Source organism: Centroberyx affinis, unplaced genomic scaffold, assembly GCF_046629955.1.
Source record: "Centroberyx affinis isolate AG114_WGS23_722 - 3 ecotype Tasmania unplaced genomic scaffold, CSIRO-AGI_Caff_v1 ptg001338l_1, whole genome shotgun sequence".
NCBI classification, from domain to species: domain Eukaryota; kingdom Metazoa; phylum Chordata; class Actinopteri; order Beryciformes; family Berycidae; genus Centroberyx; species Centroberyx affinis.
This window is the reverse complement of record NW_027279835.1, coordinates 42068-60786: the sequence shown is the minus strand read 5'-3', so window position 1 is coordinate 60786 and position 18719 is coordinate 42068. Positions and strand designations below refer to the sequence as shown.

General features: G+C 41.3%; 1 protein-coding gene across 1 annotated transcript in view; it reads right to left on the bottom strand.

The window, feature by feature from the left end:
• Nucleotides 1-5701: 5701 nt before the first annotated feature.
• The window catches only part of arhgap1 (Rho GTPase activating protein 1), a 29627-nt gene continuing 16609 nt past the window's right edge, over nucleotides 5702-18719 (bottom strand). The window contains exons 5-13 of the mRNA XM_071525800.1: nucleotides 17778-17909; nucleotides 17516-17602; nucleotides 15981-16079; nucleotides 15513-15620; nucleotides 14709-14785; nucleotides 14163-14240; nucleotides 13726-13854; nucleotides 13169-13272; nucleotides 5702-12188 (exon numbers count right to left, since the gene is read on the bottom strand). Coding sequence (XP_071381901.1) covers nucleotides 12021-12188; nucleotides 13169-13272; nucleotides 13726-13854; nucleotides 14163-14240; nucleotides 14709-14785; nucleotides 15513-15620; nucleotides 15981-16079; nucleotides 17516-17602; nucleotides 17778-17909 — 982 coding nt within the window. The 3' untranslated portion in view covers nucleotides 5702-12020. The remainder of the gene's footprint in view (nucleotides 12189-13168; nucleotides 13273-13725; nucleotides 13855-14162; nucleotides 14241-14708; nucleotides 14786-15512; nucleotides 15621-15980; nucleotides 16080-17515; nucleotides 17603-17777; nucleotides 17910-18719) is intronic.

Genomic DNA, 18719 nt, shown 5'->3' with positions numbered 1-18719 from the left:
GGGTGTGTACGAAGTGACCACAGGGCAGCTTCAATCAGGGTTATCCTCAATACCCACAGCAGGGATATGCTCCAAACCCAAACCCCACGTTCCAGGCCAGGGGGACTGTTCCAGACTCTCCCTGCACCTAAGGATGCATGTTAGGGGGTGCCCTAGGGGGAAAGCTGCTGGGATTCGAGACATGTTATCTGTTGCGTGTGCTGCTGTTACTTTTAACTGGGAGGACAGACTTTACGTTATCGGGGAGATATCGGGGGTCCGAGTTGAGTTTTCAGTAGACATTGGTGTGTTTCACGTTACTGTTAAAGAGTTCTTGCAATCTTGGTATGTCTACGCTTGGAACCAGTCCTGCTCAGTGGTGTGTACATGGAAACCCTGAACAAGCTGTGTATATGCCAGATATACATACATGCCAGAATAAGGATCCACAATGCTAGAAACAGGATTTGTCCTGTTTCTATCGTTGTGGGTCCTTATTCTAGCATTCACACCGTTTGGGTAGGAAATTCAATCCCTCTTTGTCTATTGGGCCTAGATGTCCTTTCTGCTATGAATGCTCAGATTGTTTTTTCACCTACTCTGTACATTCCCGATTTAGCAGAATTTAAAGGAAAGGTTAGAGCTTTGCTGCCTGCTGATGACGCTGTGCTGAACCCTCTTCATGTTCCTGCTTGTGGGCTACTCATTCAAAGGATGTAGGGCATATGGATGTACATCACCTAAGAATTCGGCTGGTAATTCAATCTTTTCTCAGTCGGGGAGTGCTGGTAAAAACCCAGAGCCCTTGCAACACGCCTATCTGGCCAGTGAGGAAGGAAGATAAACATAGTTGGCGCTTTACGCAGGATTTCTGCAGCGCCAATCGCTGTGTTATCGCTTCTGCCGCTGTTGTGGCTAACCTCGCTACGATCTGCTCCTGCATTCTTGCCTAAGGGCTGCTGGTTCAGCTCATTTTTGTGGTCACATATGAGGGAGAATGGTACAAGTGGACTAGATTGCTTCAGGGATTAGCCCCCCCCCCCCCTCTTTCACATGTGTGTGAAGCGTGATTTGATTTTTCATGTTCCTCATTCCGTGCGCACTGTTGTAACGCAGGGGAAGTCCCAGCAGGTTATAGGAGCACGTTGGGACTTGGTGGGATGCAGTGCTGATGGCTAGTGGGATTGAAATTCTCCAATGCAATGTGTTAAACCCAGCCACACTTCTGCCTCTGATAAAGGTGAACCTCATGAACATGGTTATTTAGCAGTAATTGAACACTCCTCTATTCTATTGCTTGATTCTATACACCGATGGCTCTTCCTTTGTGAACCACAAAACACAGATTAGACACTCTGGTTATCATGTTCTTCAGAGTGTTGCTTTGCCTTCCTATTATTCTGCACAAATTACTGAATTGCTTTGGTACATGCCTGTGAATTAGCTTCTGGGCGCTCTGCCAATATTTAGATAGTTGTTATTCTTATGGGGCAGTGCATGATTTTGGTATGCTGTGGGGAAAAAAAGGATTTTTCTCTGCTGCTGGCTCTCTTAAACATTCTGCGTTTACTGATGAATTGTTGCATTTTTGTCTCCTACCCACCTCCCTTGCCATCATGACACGTAAGGCTCACACTTCTGCTAAGGAAACTGCACTGCGGCCTCTTCCCCAGGGTATCTCTACCGGAGCTGTTGCTTTGTACTCAGCTACAGACAAATATGTACTGGTGGTAACTGATCATTTCTCTAGATGGGTTGAAGCATATCCATGTAGGGCCAAAACAGCAAAAGACTGTGGTGAAGCATTTGCTCCAGGATGTCATTCCTCATTGGGGAGTAGAGCAACGAGTTCATTCTGAGCAGGGGGAAGAATTCACTGGGAAGGAAGTCTGCAGAGTATTTTGGCATTGAGTGGTGTTATCACTGTGCTTATCATCCGCAGCCATCTGGAAAGGTAGAAACTGACTGAAAAACGGACCGGTTAAAACTTGTGTACAGACAGGACTCAAGTGGGTGGATGCACTGCCTATTGATGAATAGTACTGGATCACAGGACGGCACTATGCACTCTTTTGCCTCTCCATGCATTGACTTGAAAGCTGCTGATGTGCTGTCAGAGTAACTATGGCCGTGAGTTCTACGCACTCACAGGTTAAGGCCCACCAGAGAACTCCTGGGACTGAGACACAACACAGGCCTACAGCCTGTGCAAGTCGGACGGACCTTTTCCTGTGCTGCTTGTGCTGTCAAGGTGAAGGGGAAGGATTCCTGGATACACATCAACCATGTATGCCGTGTTTCTGCTCCGACTGATGGTGTTCATCCACCTCCATGCGGGACAGACAGGGGAAAAACGACCGTGGAAACTAAGGCCTCTCAGAAGAACAACGGACCTTCAACCCTTTTGGGAAAGACCCGTCCGCAGATAAGTACAATGATAAGAGTAGTCATATATCACCATTGTATGAACATTACTTTGAAATGTCCTGTGAAGGATAGTAACTGTGGCCTTGTTATATGGTTTTTCTCCAGGCAATGCCGGGGCTTCACCACCATTGACGGTTCAGGACATTATGAAGGGTCCAGTTGCCTACTCTGCAGAAATCTCCCCCCACAGCAATGGTTCCACCCAGGCTGTCTTCAACCTCACCCAAGGCTCCTCCACTCCTCTGTGCTACTTCAATTCCACCTCACAGGAATTGACCATTACTGCCAATAAGCACAATCTGCAGGAGGGAACACTATGACGTGCGAAACCCAATTACTACCCTAGGTTGGAGTGCTTGCCTAAGGTGTCGGCATGTGCTGTGATCCGTTCCCCACACGAGAGCAGACACTAAGGTCATTTAACAATTTCCGTGTAAATTTGACTTGACTACACACTATATCATATCATGGGGTGCAGACTGTAGGTTTTACTGGTCCTGGTGGTGGGACGCGCCCTATGTAATGCCTGTTATTACAACACATCACACATGCAACGTCTTTTTGTGAGGCAACCGGTGTCGCATAGATGTCCGAAACTCTCGCCTCCGCCTGCCCTGGGTCTGGTCCAACAGGCCAACGTAAAACGCTCTCTACACATTTTATCAAGGTTCCTGTCCAGGTGATTGCCCAGCTGAACATGACCGACTGGGTGGGCATTCAAAGTTACTTATTTTGGGTGAAATTTCTACTGAGTCGACTGAGCATGAGTAAATTGGCTCTACCTGATTCACAATGCAGGGCTAAGAAGGTTAGGAGTAATGTTAGACCTAAAAGAAGTTTCAGTCTATCTGAAACACTGAACTCATTAGGGAACACTGTATCTTTTGCGGGTTAAATGGTACTCAAGGCAAACACAAGTTCAAGACCTAGGTAAGGCTGTTTACAAAAATGGTGTAGGTGGGTCAGCACTTTCTGATTCTATGTTAATCAATCATTCATGAAAATATGATCAAAGCTAACCTGGATTTGACAACCAAAGTCATGCAGACCCTATTATGCGGTCTGAACAAATCTAGAATGTTTTTTATTCTAAATTGCAGATATGTTTAACTTTGTGGATAATGGGTAAACCATGTCCTCATGTTTCTGTTACAGTCACAGCTGTATCTTTGTTGAAAGACGCATTTCCTGATGTTGATGAGGTTGATTTCCAATCCTGTCATAACAGGACTATTTCTCTGAATTTGTTAGTGCCTAAGGGGATCAATAGAGGTAATGGTTGGCATAGTGTTCTGCCTGTGTCGGTTGACAATGTCACTCTGGTCTCAACTGTCAGCTACTCTAATGGTATGCACTCTTTGAATGTCTCCAGCGCTGACACACTTAATTCTGTCTACTGTTCTGTTAATGAGAGTGGGATATTATTGCTTGACAATTTGGATTTTTCAACACCATACTACTATAAATCAGAGTCCAGAGCTATTGTTTCATTCCTTTGGTCGGTCAGGCAAAAGGTAATTTTCCTGAAGCTGAAGTGAATGGGGGAAAAGGTTACTGGTATTGCTAGGGAGAGTTGATGGGATTCCTCATTCTGTCGGGGCGATGGTGCTTTTGTAAATGGGTTCAAAATTGGTGTGAGGTTACCTGTTCGATACCAATCCTCTGGCTGATGAGTGTTTTCATGTGCTGTCAGCTGAAATGGAAGGTGAAGTACCTTTTGTCACCACACAGTGTTAGTCCTACAGCTCCCCCTTTTGCCCTCTTGTTGCCTGGCACTGATAGCATTGGTCTCAGGACCAAAGGGGGATCTGAACTTCATCCACCCTCTTATCATTCTGTGGAACTAGATGAAGCGGCTAATAGGCTGTTTGACTTTGACTAATCTAATAAGTCTACTCTACTGATTGTTTATTTTAACTAATCCAATAATGACAGAAATTTGCTCCATTCCCTCTGGGTGTGTTGGTCACAAGTTCTGGGTCACATCGGATGACCTGTACGGTGGGGAGCATAGTTTGTCCTTTACAGCAGTGGTTCTCAACGTGGGGTCCGGGGACCACCAGGGGTTCTTGAGGGCGTTCCAGGGGGTCCCCAGCAAACTGATGAATTGTTAAACTTCACCATTATTTCATTTACAAGAAGTTAACACAATTAGAGCATGCAGAAGAATGACTGTTTTGATCATAGTTTCACTGTTATCTTTCTACCTACAGTACAGAATACATAATTCTGGACAAAATCATATCTAACAGTAAAAATGTTATCAGATTTGGGTCTGAGAGAAAACATGTCACCAAATGGGGGTCCGTGGCTCTAATGTGGACTAAATTAAGGGTCCTTGATATGAAAAAGGTTGAGAATCACTGCTTTACAGGACAATAGGGAGGAATGGGGGATGTGAAGGCATTGAGTGATTGTATTCCTTTTATTCATTGATTCTGTACTCTAACCATCAATTTAAAATGACTATTCATCTTATCATTGATTATTCATTTCGTCATACTGAATTACTATTGAAGGTGATCATTTATGTTGTCTTTATTTGCGATTCTGTTTTTTTTTTACATAATAAGGTCAAGTACTGTAGGGGGTGATTCTTTATTGTGTTTGTTTGATTGCTTGTAGATTGTATTGCCTCATTTAGGATTTTGGTTTGATTATACTAACCATACACTACAGTTGTGTCTTTTACTCAACTGTGACCTCCGCCTGAGCAGGCATGAGACTTTTTTTTTTTTTTTTTTTTAATTTGAGCAACCAGTCTTTTGACTGATGGATGGAACTCACAGGACATACTGGGTAGCTTAGTCAAATGGTATTCCCTCCTACTGTACGCAATGGGTATAATACTAATACTCTTGTGTGTTGTTATATTGTTATGCATGTGTATATCTATTCACCACATCGACCACTTGTGTATGACTGAATGAATTAACATATTTGTGTTGAAAATTTTGAATTAGCGGGGATTGTGGAATTGTATATGGGTACTTACATGTGGTGGAATAAGAGTTCACACATTGGTCAAATGTGTAGAACTATGTTGTTGTTCCTCTCCAATGATGCATCATTAAACTTCTACTCTACCAATTGATCAGATCAACTCCTGTCTGTTCCTGTCCTGTATATAGTATCACCATGCAACAGCTATAGGAACAGGTTGGTATCATCTGCAAATAAAAGGAGAACGGTAGAGAATTGGTTAATATGTAATGTGATGCTTTCCTGCGTGTATTCATGGAAAATCATGGAGTGTGGTGTGAAGTTCAGTAAAAACCCAAGCTTTTATTCACCATTTGTTTATTGGTTGCACACATTGATATTATTTCACCATTATATCATACAGATAAGACTAATATCCACAACATATCAAAAGTAAAAGATGAAAACCAGTTAAGAAAATAAGATCACTACATGTTGCAATAAAACAGCTTGGAAACCAAATCGTTTCTCCCACAGAGAAACGATGTTCACTGTCACCATGGAAACAGTTACAGTATAAAGATCCATAGATTATAACGGGCTGTAATCGATCACCAGAGTTGAGGAGCAACAGGATTACAGTAATCGGATTGGCAAAAATGGAAACTTATTAGTTCAAATGAGTGTAAAAACTGTAAATGTAAGATACATTTGAACAAAATGACTGACTGAAATGGCTTGTCGGATTCCAAAGTATATGAAGGTAAAAGAGCATTTACATTGTGAGATAATGGCTGACACTGGTTGTATATGATGATAATAATTCAAATAAGTCTGTAAAACTGGAAAAATTGTTTAAGTGGATATTGTAAGAATTTTGAAAGCAAAAGTAACCTAAAAATTAACTGTGACATTACTGCGATTCAGTGTCTCAGTCAATTACATTACTGATCAGGTGATCAGTAATCTGTAATGGATTCCATGTGGAGGTTCAATTTCCCAACCCTGTCGATCGCCGATTACAGCTGAGCTGCGTTCAACAGCGGAACCGCTTTGTTGAACGCACCTCGGGTTGATTTTAATCTATGGCAGAATGGGCACACTGGCACTTTTGATAGCTACTCACACGATCACTTAGGGGACACAATAAGGCACGCGCACACACGCACGCACACACACACACACACACCTCAACTACTTTGACTCATTTTCAGTTCAAAAGCCAAAGTCAGCCCTTTTTGTGAACCTAAATCATTTTTTTTTACTTTATATTCGAACCCCAACAATTAGACAAATTTGGTCCAATTCAAATCTGCTGGGTCCAACTGAGTTAAGCTCTAACACACACACACACTCGCACACACCAATAGCATGTCAATGGCAACGGCATTGACATGACTGGGAGTTACAACAGTAAACATTACATGATGTTTCTTTTTTTTGTTTTTGTTGCTTTCAGCTTCAGTCAAACGTTTAAACTCTGTGATCTTTTGGTGCATTTCAGTCACATCATATCGATAATCAGAACAATAACACAACGATTTTGGCCATCAACGGTACACAATACAACTGATTCTACAGCACTGTTTGGCCAGGAGTCGTTTAGCAAAAGGCTGCATGACCACAGGAAGGCAGGAATCTGACGCTGAAACCCCCTTACGCTCCAGATCTGTTCCTGTGGGGATCCAGCTTAAAAGTCACGCCGACAGATTTGGATAACAACTTTGGGTGAAAAATATACTGCTGGGATGAATTATTTCACTTTCAAATACAACACAACTCTTTGGATGGGTTGGATTTGGAACTGGATGACAGGGGGAAAAAAAAGAAAGAAGAGAAAATTAAGTTGATCAAATTAAGGCTTCGGATGCTGAGCGACAACGGAAAGTAAAGCTTTACGGATTCACAACAGAGAAATGACAATGGCTTAACAATGAGAACAGAACAGCGGAAATGCTAGCATTTGGCCTTGGAGTTACAATGATCATATTGAACAGTAAATGAATGAAAAAAAACAGCATTCCTCTGATAGCTGATGACATAAAAAGACAAATCAAAGACAAATCACACTGCACCGGTTTAGACCTGTGATCGAATCCTCAACCCAGATCAACGCTGATTATTTACTGCACTGTCCTGCCATAAAAATCATAACCCAGAATACACTAAACAAGTATGGTATAAGCTGCTTCTGTTCATACAGCGCTTCCAACTTCATTTAAACCCCAGTTCAACACATTTAAACGCAAGCGTAAATAAGGATTACAGGCTGATTTTCCTAAACCAGTCACGGGCGGGAGTTTGGAAAATCGGATTCCAATCTTTCCTCTGAGTTACAGTAACTTGAAAGTTGTCGAACTAGTAGAAATATATTCGCCAGACTGGTACAGCATCATCAAACAAGGCCCTTCAGACCTTCACACAACTTGGGCAAACTCCATCAGTGGCACCGCATCAGCCCAAAATTCAAGGCAACCAAAGGAATACAACGGAATGAGAGTCACATATCACTACAGCGTCACTACTGGCTGCGGACTTAAAGGGATATTCTGTAGTCTATTTAGAGGAGTAAACATAAATTACAAAAAACAAAACAAAAAAAAAAACAAAAAAATGGGTTGCTTTCACCCGCACCATTTTGCATCCCAAACGGAGTAATCCAGGAAAGAGGAAAGCGAGGCAAAACGGCCACATATGGGGGGCTATAACATCGAATGACAACAAAAGGATAAAAGGCGTTATGAACAACCAACCAACAATTACATAGAAATTCAAAACAACAATAACGCTTAGTATCATATTAGTGCTTTCAGGTCGACAGGCCCTGCGAGCCTTTCTTAAGTCTCTTCATACAAATGCACACCCGGGACTGTTAAAGCTGCACTAGGCAACCGTGCACGCTGGCAGCTCCAAAATAGCAGCAACAGGTAAGAAGGATTTGAACTTCAATACCCAGAAATCCTGTAATGTGACGTCATGCTTTATACCAAAGATAACCAAAGAGACGAGAGAGGAAAAGATCCAACATTTAGGAGACAGTTTGGATTTCACTATTAAGTTCTGATTTCCCACCAGTGACCATACAGACACCGGAATTTCATTTGGTCAAATAGAGCAAATCTACAAGGTCTCACTTTGTGATTTAGGCTGATAAGACGGATGCCTTTTTTCATAAAAACCTTACCTAGTGCAGCTTTAAATAAGGTGCATGTCACTAAACCCACATACCATATTCATTCTGAAGTGGCGCACCGAATTATTTTTTGCGTTTACTAAAATCTAGAGCGATTTCTCCCTATAACATAACCATGTATTAGTATTCCAAATAACGTTTTAGTGCTACAACCTGTATTAAACCCAAACTGGGGTGGATGTGGAATCGAAACCAAAAATCGCCCCCCCCCAAACCACAGCTGCTACAAAAAAGTCAAACTAGTCGATTATGAGTAAGACGACTGATATTCTACTCAGTATCATTAGGAGTAATATGAGGTCTCCTGCACACAGCTAATTTCGAGCTACAGCGGAGCTAACATGGCCAATAGACACGTACAGTGAGGCTAGGTAAAGTGGGAGAAAGGTCAGCTATAGGCCTACTTTTAGTTTTCAGCTGGTATATCACTGGGCTTTGTCTTAACGCTCATACTGCCTACTATTTTCAAGTTTGATATCGGTGAAAAACGAAAAGGTTTTTGTTCTCCGTTCGATTTTCCAGACCAAATTCAATGTAGAAAAATGCCGCTTTTTCACAGCACTGTATCTTAATTGCTACCATTTAATAGGCAGCATTGGGTATGAACAGCGAAGACATAGCTAGTATGTTCACGATGTTGACCAATGCTGAATATTGACAGAAGCATATGACACATGAGTCAGTCTTACTAGCTGTTAGCAATCAAAAATGACCAATTTTTCATATTTTATGGTCAGTATACAGCAAAATCGACCAGCTACAGTGATACCAGTGGACAAACTGAAACACTAAGCCACTGTTTAGTTCAAGTGTAACACACCAATGATCTAAAAATTCAAGTATGTTGGCCCTCTACCTGACTTTCCCCCTGCTTGAATATCACACTTCACTGTATGCGGCTATACGCTATGTCAGCTGTTTTTCCCGTACCATAAAAAAAAAAAAAAAAAATGAACCAGCTACTTGGATGAGATGGACTGATACATGCCAAAATCACAGCTACAATAACAACAAGAACAATAATGACAATGGAGTTTGGTCAATATAACGTTTTTAGGGATGGGACGATATATCGAAATTCCAATATATCGCGATACAAAAATGTGACGATACGTATCGTGAGGCAGAAAAATTAGCCAATGCCACCGCTAGAAACATCTGTGGCTCAGAAATTCTGCACAGTTAGACTTTGCTGCTAATGAACTTTCATTTATCACATCCTATCGTGGTTGTATTGAATCGTGAATATCGATGTGAGTATCGCGTATCGAATCGTATCGCGAGATAAGCGTACCGTCCCATCCCGGAGACATAAATTATGCTGACCAAATACAGAAATCCCAAGATAACAGTAATACTAAAAATGAGGATGAAGCCAAATAGAGGAAGGGGAGGAGCCATATAGAATCGTAGTTAAACTGATATAAGGTAGTAGAGTATATTAGAGCTGATATTATCTAGACCAGCGGTAATCAGCCTGTGACCCAAACAGGAGTCCATTAAAACAGACTAGTACTCATTTCATGGGAGACCCACGACCAATTCTGGGTTCCGACACATCGTTTAAGAACCACTGGTATAATCAAACGGCTAATATTCTAACTAGCTGGTTGAATTACAGCATTTTTCAAAGATTGTCCTGGACGTTTGGTACCAAGTTTATCCTGTTTAAGTTAACCTGAGTCTTTCATGGAGATGCCAACATACACCTCTACTTTTCTGTTCTCTCCTCCATTTAGATCAGAGGAAATAATCTAAACTACCCTATCTGTATCGATGACTTTCACCCGTCCGTCTCTAGCAATCTTTATCGATATTTGTTACCCATCACCGCCCTTCTCTCTCCTTGTCTGTCTGTGAAAGCTGGAGGCCAGTTATGTATTTGGCACTACATAGACAACACCAGAGAGACAGATTAACAACAGCACACCACAGATATACAGAGAAAGACTTGGGGGGTGGGGTGGGGGGGGATGGAGGGTCTAGACCACGATTCCAACTGCTGCGAAACTCCCAATATAGTTACAAGATGTAAGCCAGATTGTGTCCAGACAGGGCCCCCGAGACACATTTCGATACAGGACTGGAATCAGATAACTCTTCAGTTACTTGGGTAATAGAGATAGGGGTCGGGTTAAGGGTCATGGGGGTTAAAGAGGAAGGGTAGGAGATGTTTTGGCAGGGCTCCAGGTCGCCTACACTGCAGCCAGGCAGCCTATGTGTGTGTGTGAAACTAACCGTGCGCTCAGACTGCGAGCAACGCCATCACAAAGTCACCAGAAGTCCATTCATTTCCTATAAAGCTGAGCCACCGGGGAAACTTGGCCGAAGTCTGTCCAAGTTGGCCACAGCTGAACTTTTTGCGGCAATCAGGCAATCAGATTTACGCGCTTCTTCGTTTCCGTAGCGATTTTGTAGCACAAAATGGACGCGAAGTTGATTCCAGCCATTCAAAGCTTCCCAGTTCTCTACAACTTTTATTTGAAAGAAGATAGGAAAAAAAGTTTCAGTAAGGATGGTTGGAGAACGGCTGCATCCATGATCATCTTATTGATTTTTTTTTCTGTTTATTTTTTCATCACATCATTTTGATGATGATTAGCTAGCTAACAAGTGCTAATTACCTAGCTTTGATTTAAATAAGTGTTTTTCTTTCAATCCTCGTCATTAGGACCCAGAGGACTGCTGGTTTTCTATCCTACCAGCTAGTTAATTGCAGTTAATTGCATTCACCTGGTGTCCCAGGTGTGAAATAGCCCCTGATTAGATGGCTAGAATGAGAACCAGCAGGACTCTGGGTCCCGCGGACCAGGACTGAAAACCACTGATTTTATTGACTGCTAGGTCATTAGTGTTTGCTAGCTAGCTATTTTAACTCAAAATGATGCAACGTTGTGAGAGGCAAAACCAAAGCAGCAAAAAATGCCTGTTCAAATCATTGTAGCGGCAGACTACTACATAGATGCAATCGGAGTCTCTTGCACCGCCCACAATCAACCAAGTTGCTCGAAGTCTGAACTCACAGTAAGTCAACAACTGAGTAGCTTTTGGATTTGGGGCTGTAGGCCATTGGCATGGGGTTATTTGGCTGCAGTTTATATACCATTTCCATCAATCCCCATTCAAAACCTGGCAAGAGGGGGTAATTTGGCACTAACCTGGACTGAAAATGGCTAGCCACAGGGAAGTGAGGTCTGGAATCTGGCTGCAGTCAAAACCACTTGGAACCACAAACTAATGCTCCAATCAGAATACAAGACTAGGGGAAAAACTGAATGATACTGGACCAGAGGGTCTTCTGAAGTGGTCGATATGGTAATAGGTAGGGCAAGGAGAGGGGGTAGGTATAGTCTAAGCGCTGTTGGTCGACAAGTACCCTGATGAGGCTCCCGATTGGTTAAGAGCCGGGGGTTTAGGTAAAGACTAAATGCTATTGGAAGAGAGGTTCTCCATGGTAGGTGCTGATTGGAAGAGAAAATGCAGGGCGAGGAGGCGGGGCTTAGGTGAAGACCAGATGCTGTTGGTCCAACAAGGTTCTGGTGAAGTTGTTGATTGGCCCGATGGCGCTGAGCGACATGGCGTTGTCCCGCCCCCACAGCAGATTAGGACCGAACACCACGGCCAGGTTACTGTTGGTCATCTTGTTCACTTCACTGTAGGAAGACACCTAAAAACACACACACAGCTTACTGTTGGTCCACTTACTACACAGACAGACAGATTTTTACTTCATGAAACCCCAGAAAGTGGACAAAAAGAGAAAAGGGATGAATACTTTAACAAACCAGATTTTTAGATTTTTAATGTTGTGTGAAATTTACGCTGAATCACTGATAAATGCATTTCAAAAACATTATCTTAAAATATTCAACAAGATGAATCCTAAACATGATGAAGCCATTAAGTGTATTATGCATTCATTAATATATTCAAATACATATTTGTCTTCATATAACAGATGGGTGGTATTAATATAAACTCATTAATATGCAAATTTACGCAGCAAGGTCCTCCAAAATCTAATCGGATCATCTACTCTATAGGGGGAACCTGTGGTGTTATGATGAAGTTTCTAGCATGTATTGTTCTTGAGTTATTGTGTTGAAAAGAAAGTGCTGACATCATGTCCTGCATACCATGGACCAATAGAATAAAGGCTTTTTAACAGATTTTTGGAGTGCCGTGGAATTGTATACTGTACTTACACAATGGTCTAGCGAGAGTTCACTCAGTGGTCAAGCGTGTAAAAATAGATACTGTACATGGACTCCTTGGGACCAATCTGATGATCCAGGGCGACAATGGTACATGTGTCAGCTGACCTAAGTCTCTGGATGTGCCTGATGTTCCTGCTACAAGGCTATTTGTCTCGGGGCAGCAGCTATCAGGCATGTGGAGTCATGTGAAAGCCATATCTTGTCATGTGAAGGACATACTAGCTGTCATGACATAACTGACCACTGTATACAGTAGACAGCAAGTCTCCCTCATAAGAGCGAGACTAACGGTAATATCATTAAACAATTATTTTAACATGAAACTGCGCTAGCAAGTGAAGCCTACTGTGTGTTTGTATCTCAGGGAGAGGCTATGTGTGTTCATGTTATGTGAGTACTGTATGTTCCAGTAGTTGTGTGTTAGCTGTACCTGTGCCAGGAATGTGATGAGGTATCTTATGGAGGCGTAGTTTTCCTCTGGAAGCGACTCTAACAGCGTCTTCATAGCCATCACCTGGCTGTCACTGGACACAGCTAGAGCACAAAAAACACACATTTTGTATAGAAACACATGGTTCAGGTTGTAGTAATACTACTACTACTGCTACTACTACTAGGGCTGGGCGATATGGTTGAAATCAATATCATGCTAATCATAAGGATTTTTCTCGATATCAACATATATATCCCGATATGGTTCATGTATGCAAAATCACGTTAAATAATCAAATGAATGTTCATCTCATTGAACCGAATGGTAATGTTAGGTGTGATGTCAAACAAAACTGAAATTTTCAAATAATATTCCTACCATACCTCCTTTTATCAAGTAAAATTTTAAGTAAAATTTGCTTGTCATCATCAATTTAGACAGCAGAAATGTGTGTCACGATATCAAAATTTCTTCATATCAAATGATAATATTGAATTATCGCCCAGCCCTAACTACTACTACTACTAATAAGAATAAGAATAATAATAGCTTACAGCTGAAGTTGACTATGTCGTTGTAGAGCTGGTAGGTCAGCAGAGGCTCAGGTAATTCCCTCAGGAATGTCTTCAGAATCACTGCAGCCAAGTGGATGTCTTCCATCTCTTTGAAACTCACCGTCTCACCTACAACACACACACACACACACGAGATTAGAAAAAAATAATTGGATTTTGCCTAGTTTGTCTAATTCCACAGCAACCACCAGTCCAAAGAAGAGGCCTTTAAAGAACCTAGAAGATGCAAGCTGCAATGTCAAAAACTGCCATATCATATGTTGTTTCTTTGTTCCATCTCTACTGAAGGGAAGGTTTAAGCATGTTAACTCCTCCACTGAGGTTAAAGTTAGGCTGACTGCCACATTTGAGGTGAAAAGCATGACAAGCTCCACCTTTGCAGCTTGGTTAGAAACCAGCAGGCGGGTTGATCCTACCTGAGTTGTATCTGAGCTGGACCTCTTTCACCAGGGTGACATTGGCAGAACGTCTGAAGATGCCCTCTATCTCCATACCTGACACACACACACACACACACACACACACACACACACACACACACAATTTTGACCATTTAAAAAATAAAATACTGTTTTAATTGACTGTTTTCCCCTGAATTTTATTCTTGGAAAAGCATGTAGACCAAGCAGCACTAAAACTCAAACCCAGGCTACTATTACAACTACTACTTATATTAATAATAATAATGATAACAATAATAATGATAATCAAATTATCACATCAGAATCAATTCAGGTTAAAGGCTTCCCATAGACAACCACTGTATTGATCAATCAAACTGCATCCAGAGATGGACAACACAGACTGGCTGATATCTGATATTTAATAAAATATCTGTCCATATATTGACAAACCAATATATCGGTCTAACCTTTGTGTCTTATAATAATAGAAATGCCAATAACAATTCTAGTTTTCTGAAGAATTTGGTTAATGACGATAATAACAACGCAATTAGTCACCTTGCTCTGACAGGAAGCCAATGGTGTCTCTCATCACCACAGGAACTAGATCACCATCTGGACTCCTCTGTCTCAGCCTGACACACACACACACGCACACACACACACACACACACACACAGCAAGGGGTTAGAGAAGCAAGCCAGGAGCTAGCAAGGCTCCAAATCTAGGCGTTGATTGCAGAAATATCTTGTCAGTACCATTAAAGGAACACACCCAGTTCTTGGGGAATTGTCCACTTGGTCAACTTAACCGTTAAGTGATGAGAGCATAGACACTGTCACTGCATATCATTTCATATCATATCATATCATAGCATTTAGCTTTACAGCTGCTACAAGTTCTCATTTTCTCACTTTTGAGATAACGCTAGTGGACTATCACTCAGCATAGTGTATGCTAATGTGTTAGCATGGAGCCTACTATCACTCAACATAGTGTATGCCAAGTGTTTGCATGGAGCCTACTGTCACTCAACATAGTGTATGCTAAAGTGTTAGCATGGAGCCTATGTTCACTCAACATAGTGTATGCCAAGAGTTAGCATGGAGCCTACTGTCACTCAACATAGAGTATACTAAAGTGTTAGCATGAAGCCGCTATCACTCAACATAGTGTATGCTAAAGTGTTAGCATGGAGCCGCTATCAATCAACATAGTGTATGCTAAGAGTTAGCATGGAGCATCAGAGCCAATGACAACATTTCTATTAGCGCTGGTTTGTGGAATCTGTGGAGGGCAGCAGCTGACAGACAGAAAGACCCACAGACAGACAGACAGGTCAGTAGACTGGTAGAGACTTACAGTGTGAGTGGAACCCCAAAGACCTGGTTGGGGAGGGGGGGGCTGCGAGGAGGAGACATGGGAGGCTGGGCTGTCGGTTTCAGGGAGGCTCTCAGCTTATTATCATACCTGGACATAGAGATTTAGTTAGATGATGATAAACAGCCATAAGTCATAAGTTGCCTGTATATCACAAGTTATTAACAAGCTTGTTGTGCACTAGCTATGACTGAAAATAGTGAAATTGAGTGGTTGTAGCAGCAAATAGTAATAGTAAATAATAAAGAAAAAAAAGACCATGTGCAGTGTGCAAAATGACAGCAGTTCAACATACTGAGACAAAGAAAATGAATACAAAATCTGGAAAAAAAATATGCACAATATGGAAATATATGGAAATCTATGCCGTTTGAAACCGAAGGAAAATATAATTAGACTATAATTTGTGCAGAATTTATCAATAGAATCAAATCACGTGTCAGTTCTTACTCTCTAACGCGGGCAGGGATGACCAGCTGCTCACACTTGACCACATCTTCCAACTCGCTGAGATAGCTCACGTAGTTGAGCTTCCTGCCAAACTTGAAACTGCACACACACACACACACACACACACACACACAATCTGGTTTACAACCTACAGTGGGGATATTTTTTTTTAAATGCAAAATATGACCTATTCTGAAATGAAATACTGACTAACAGTCACACAACACTGTTTTTACTGTTATCAGTGCATTGAATGGCTGAACCTCAATGAGTAGGAAGTTTGTTTTTGTGGTTGACTGACATTCTGTGACCCAGACAGTCTGGCTTTTTGCACGACACAATGTGAACGCAGCATTTCTTTTTTCTTTCCCAGGAAGAGTGTATTTGCTGGGTGTTGCTCCTAAGCTATGGTGAAACCAGCCTGTTGGTAGCATTCCTCACTGAACACACAGCATACTGCTTGCTTCAAGGCTAAAAGCTACCGTGTGGCTAATGGTACTAGGGCTGAACAATTAATCAAAATTTTATCAAAATCGCAATATGGCCTACTGCAATTTTCAAATCGCAGGAGGCGCAATATTTGGGCAAAATATGTGTCAAAATAGCATTTTAAATTAAATATTGTGGTGCTGCAGAGATGTCCTGGCCTACACATCATATTCTACAGACTTAAGAAAACATCTTTGTTTGGTACAGATCCCGGCAAAAATCACACCATAATCATTTTAATACGTTTGTAAAAATGATCATTCCCTTCAATATCGCAAATCATATCGCAATTGCAATATCAGTCAAAATAATCGCAATTAGATATTTTTTCAAAATTGCTCAGCCCTAAATGGTACCTATTAATCGCTTTAAAGTGTTAAATGTTGAAGTGCCAATAAAAAACAGTTTTACCACAATGTGTTTGGTAAAGAAAAATGGACTACAATTAAAAATGAGACGAAAAAAGTCAATTGCTAGTATTGCACTTGTATGTATAGTTAGTATCAGACAGTATAATTCATTCATTTTTCCTTTGAAACCACAGAACTACTGAGCTTACAGTCAGCAGTCCTGTTGCTTTCCATGAGGAATGCTGACAAGGCAAACTGCCATTTATTGCTGTGCAGAAGGATTTGTTTTTTCAACAATGTAAGCATGTGGCATAGAAAATAACTAGACTACAGAGAAAAATGTCTATGCATTTCTTAATGTTGCATCTGTTACCACAACAGGAACAGGAGGTGGTTACAAATTGCATTCTATGTCATTTAGCATCCCAACAACAGGAAGTAACAAAAAAACATATGATGCTAACAAGACTGTTAATAAATATACTGATGATAACTGAAATCATAACTCTATTACTACTAATAGCAAATAATATAAAGTTATATAGTGCTTTTTTTTGCTTTGTAAAACATAAAACAATAATAAATGAAAGCCTATAAGTAATCAGTAAATTCTGCAATTGTGTGTAGAGAAGCTGCATTAGGGGTAACATGATCCTGCAACATGGATTTAGTAATAATACTCATAATAATAATAACCTGATGAGTGGTTTGAAGAGGATCAGCAGAGTCTTAATGAACATGGTGGGATGGACGATATACAGAGCCTTGATGTTCTTCTTGTACCTGAAAACAGACAGAGACATCTAAAAAAAACACATAATATAAGACTGCTGACATGTGCGGGAGAACCTGACAACACACCAACTGACAAACAGAACATAGGAAAAAAAACGAATCCTCCGAAAAGGGAATCTCAGGCCAGACTGAGGCTTAGATCAGTGCCTGTGTGTGAACTTACTTCCTGTCAAACTCCCTGTACGCATCTCGGAGCCAGCTGAGAGACGGTTTGTTGTCACTGGTCAGCCCGTGATGGAAATAGATCAGCGTGTAGTCACTTTCAACATACTGATCCAATGTCCCTTTGAGATACCTGCAAAACGACAACAACATGCAGAACATAAACATTGAATTTTACTTGGACATGGGTCTCAAATGTAAGGGACATTAGATCAGTGCTTGGTTCTAGTCATGGCTATAATATAAGAGAGAGACAGCTGAAAGAGATATTTTGTGCAAGGAGACTTTATCAATGTACTTGGATGAGCAAATGACAAACTGCAGTACTCAATGCAAAGTACTTCATGGATACAGATGGATGTGTCTATGAACTATAATTGATCACCATTGTTTCCCCCTCACTATGTGTCAAAAGGGCTTCCATAATACACTAACACAGTGATTCTCAACCTTTCTCATATCAAGGCCCCCAAATTTAGCGCCATGGACCCCCATTTGATGAGATTTTGTCTCCCGGACCCAAATCTGACAATATTGTATGATTTTGTCCAGAATTCCATGACTATCTGTATTGTAGGTAGAGAGATAACAGTGAAACTATGATAATAGTCATTCTTTCACACTCTCTAATTGTGTTAACCTCTTATAAATGAGATAATGGTGAAGTTTAACATTTCATCAATTTGCTGGGGACCCTCCCCTATCCCCTCAAGGACCCCTGGTGGTCCCCGGACCCCACGTTGAGAACCGCTACATTAACATACAGGGTTAATAAAACAATCTAAGTTTAATAGTCTCTCTCCAAGGTCTTTTCTGGTATAAAAGTAGCCTTTGGAGGCCTCAGCTCTCCCATTGGCTCCTAATTAGACCATCGGTTTTCTATGGAAAACTGCTTGTACCGCACAAGAATAACAAAGTCATGGAATCATCATCTAAAAAATGC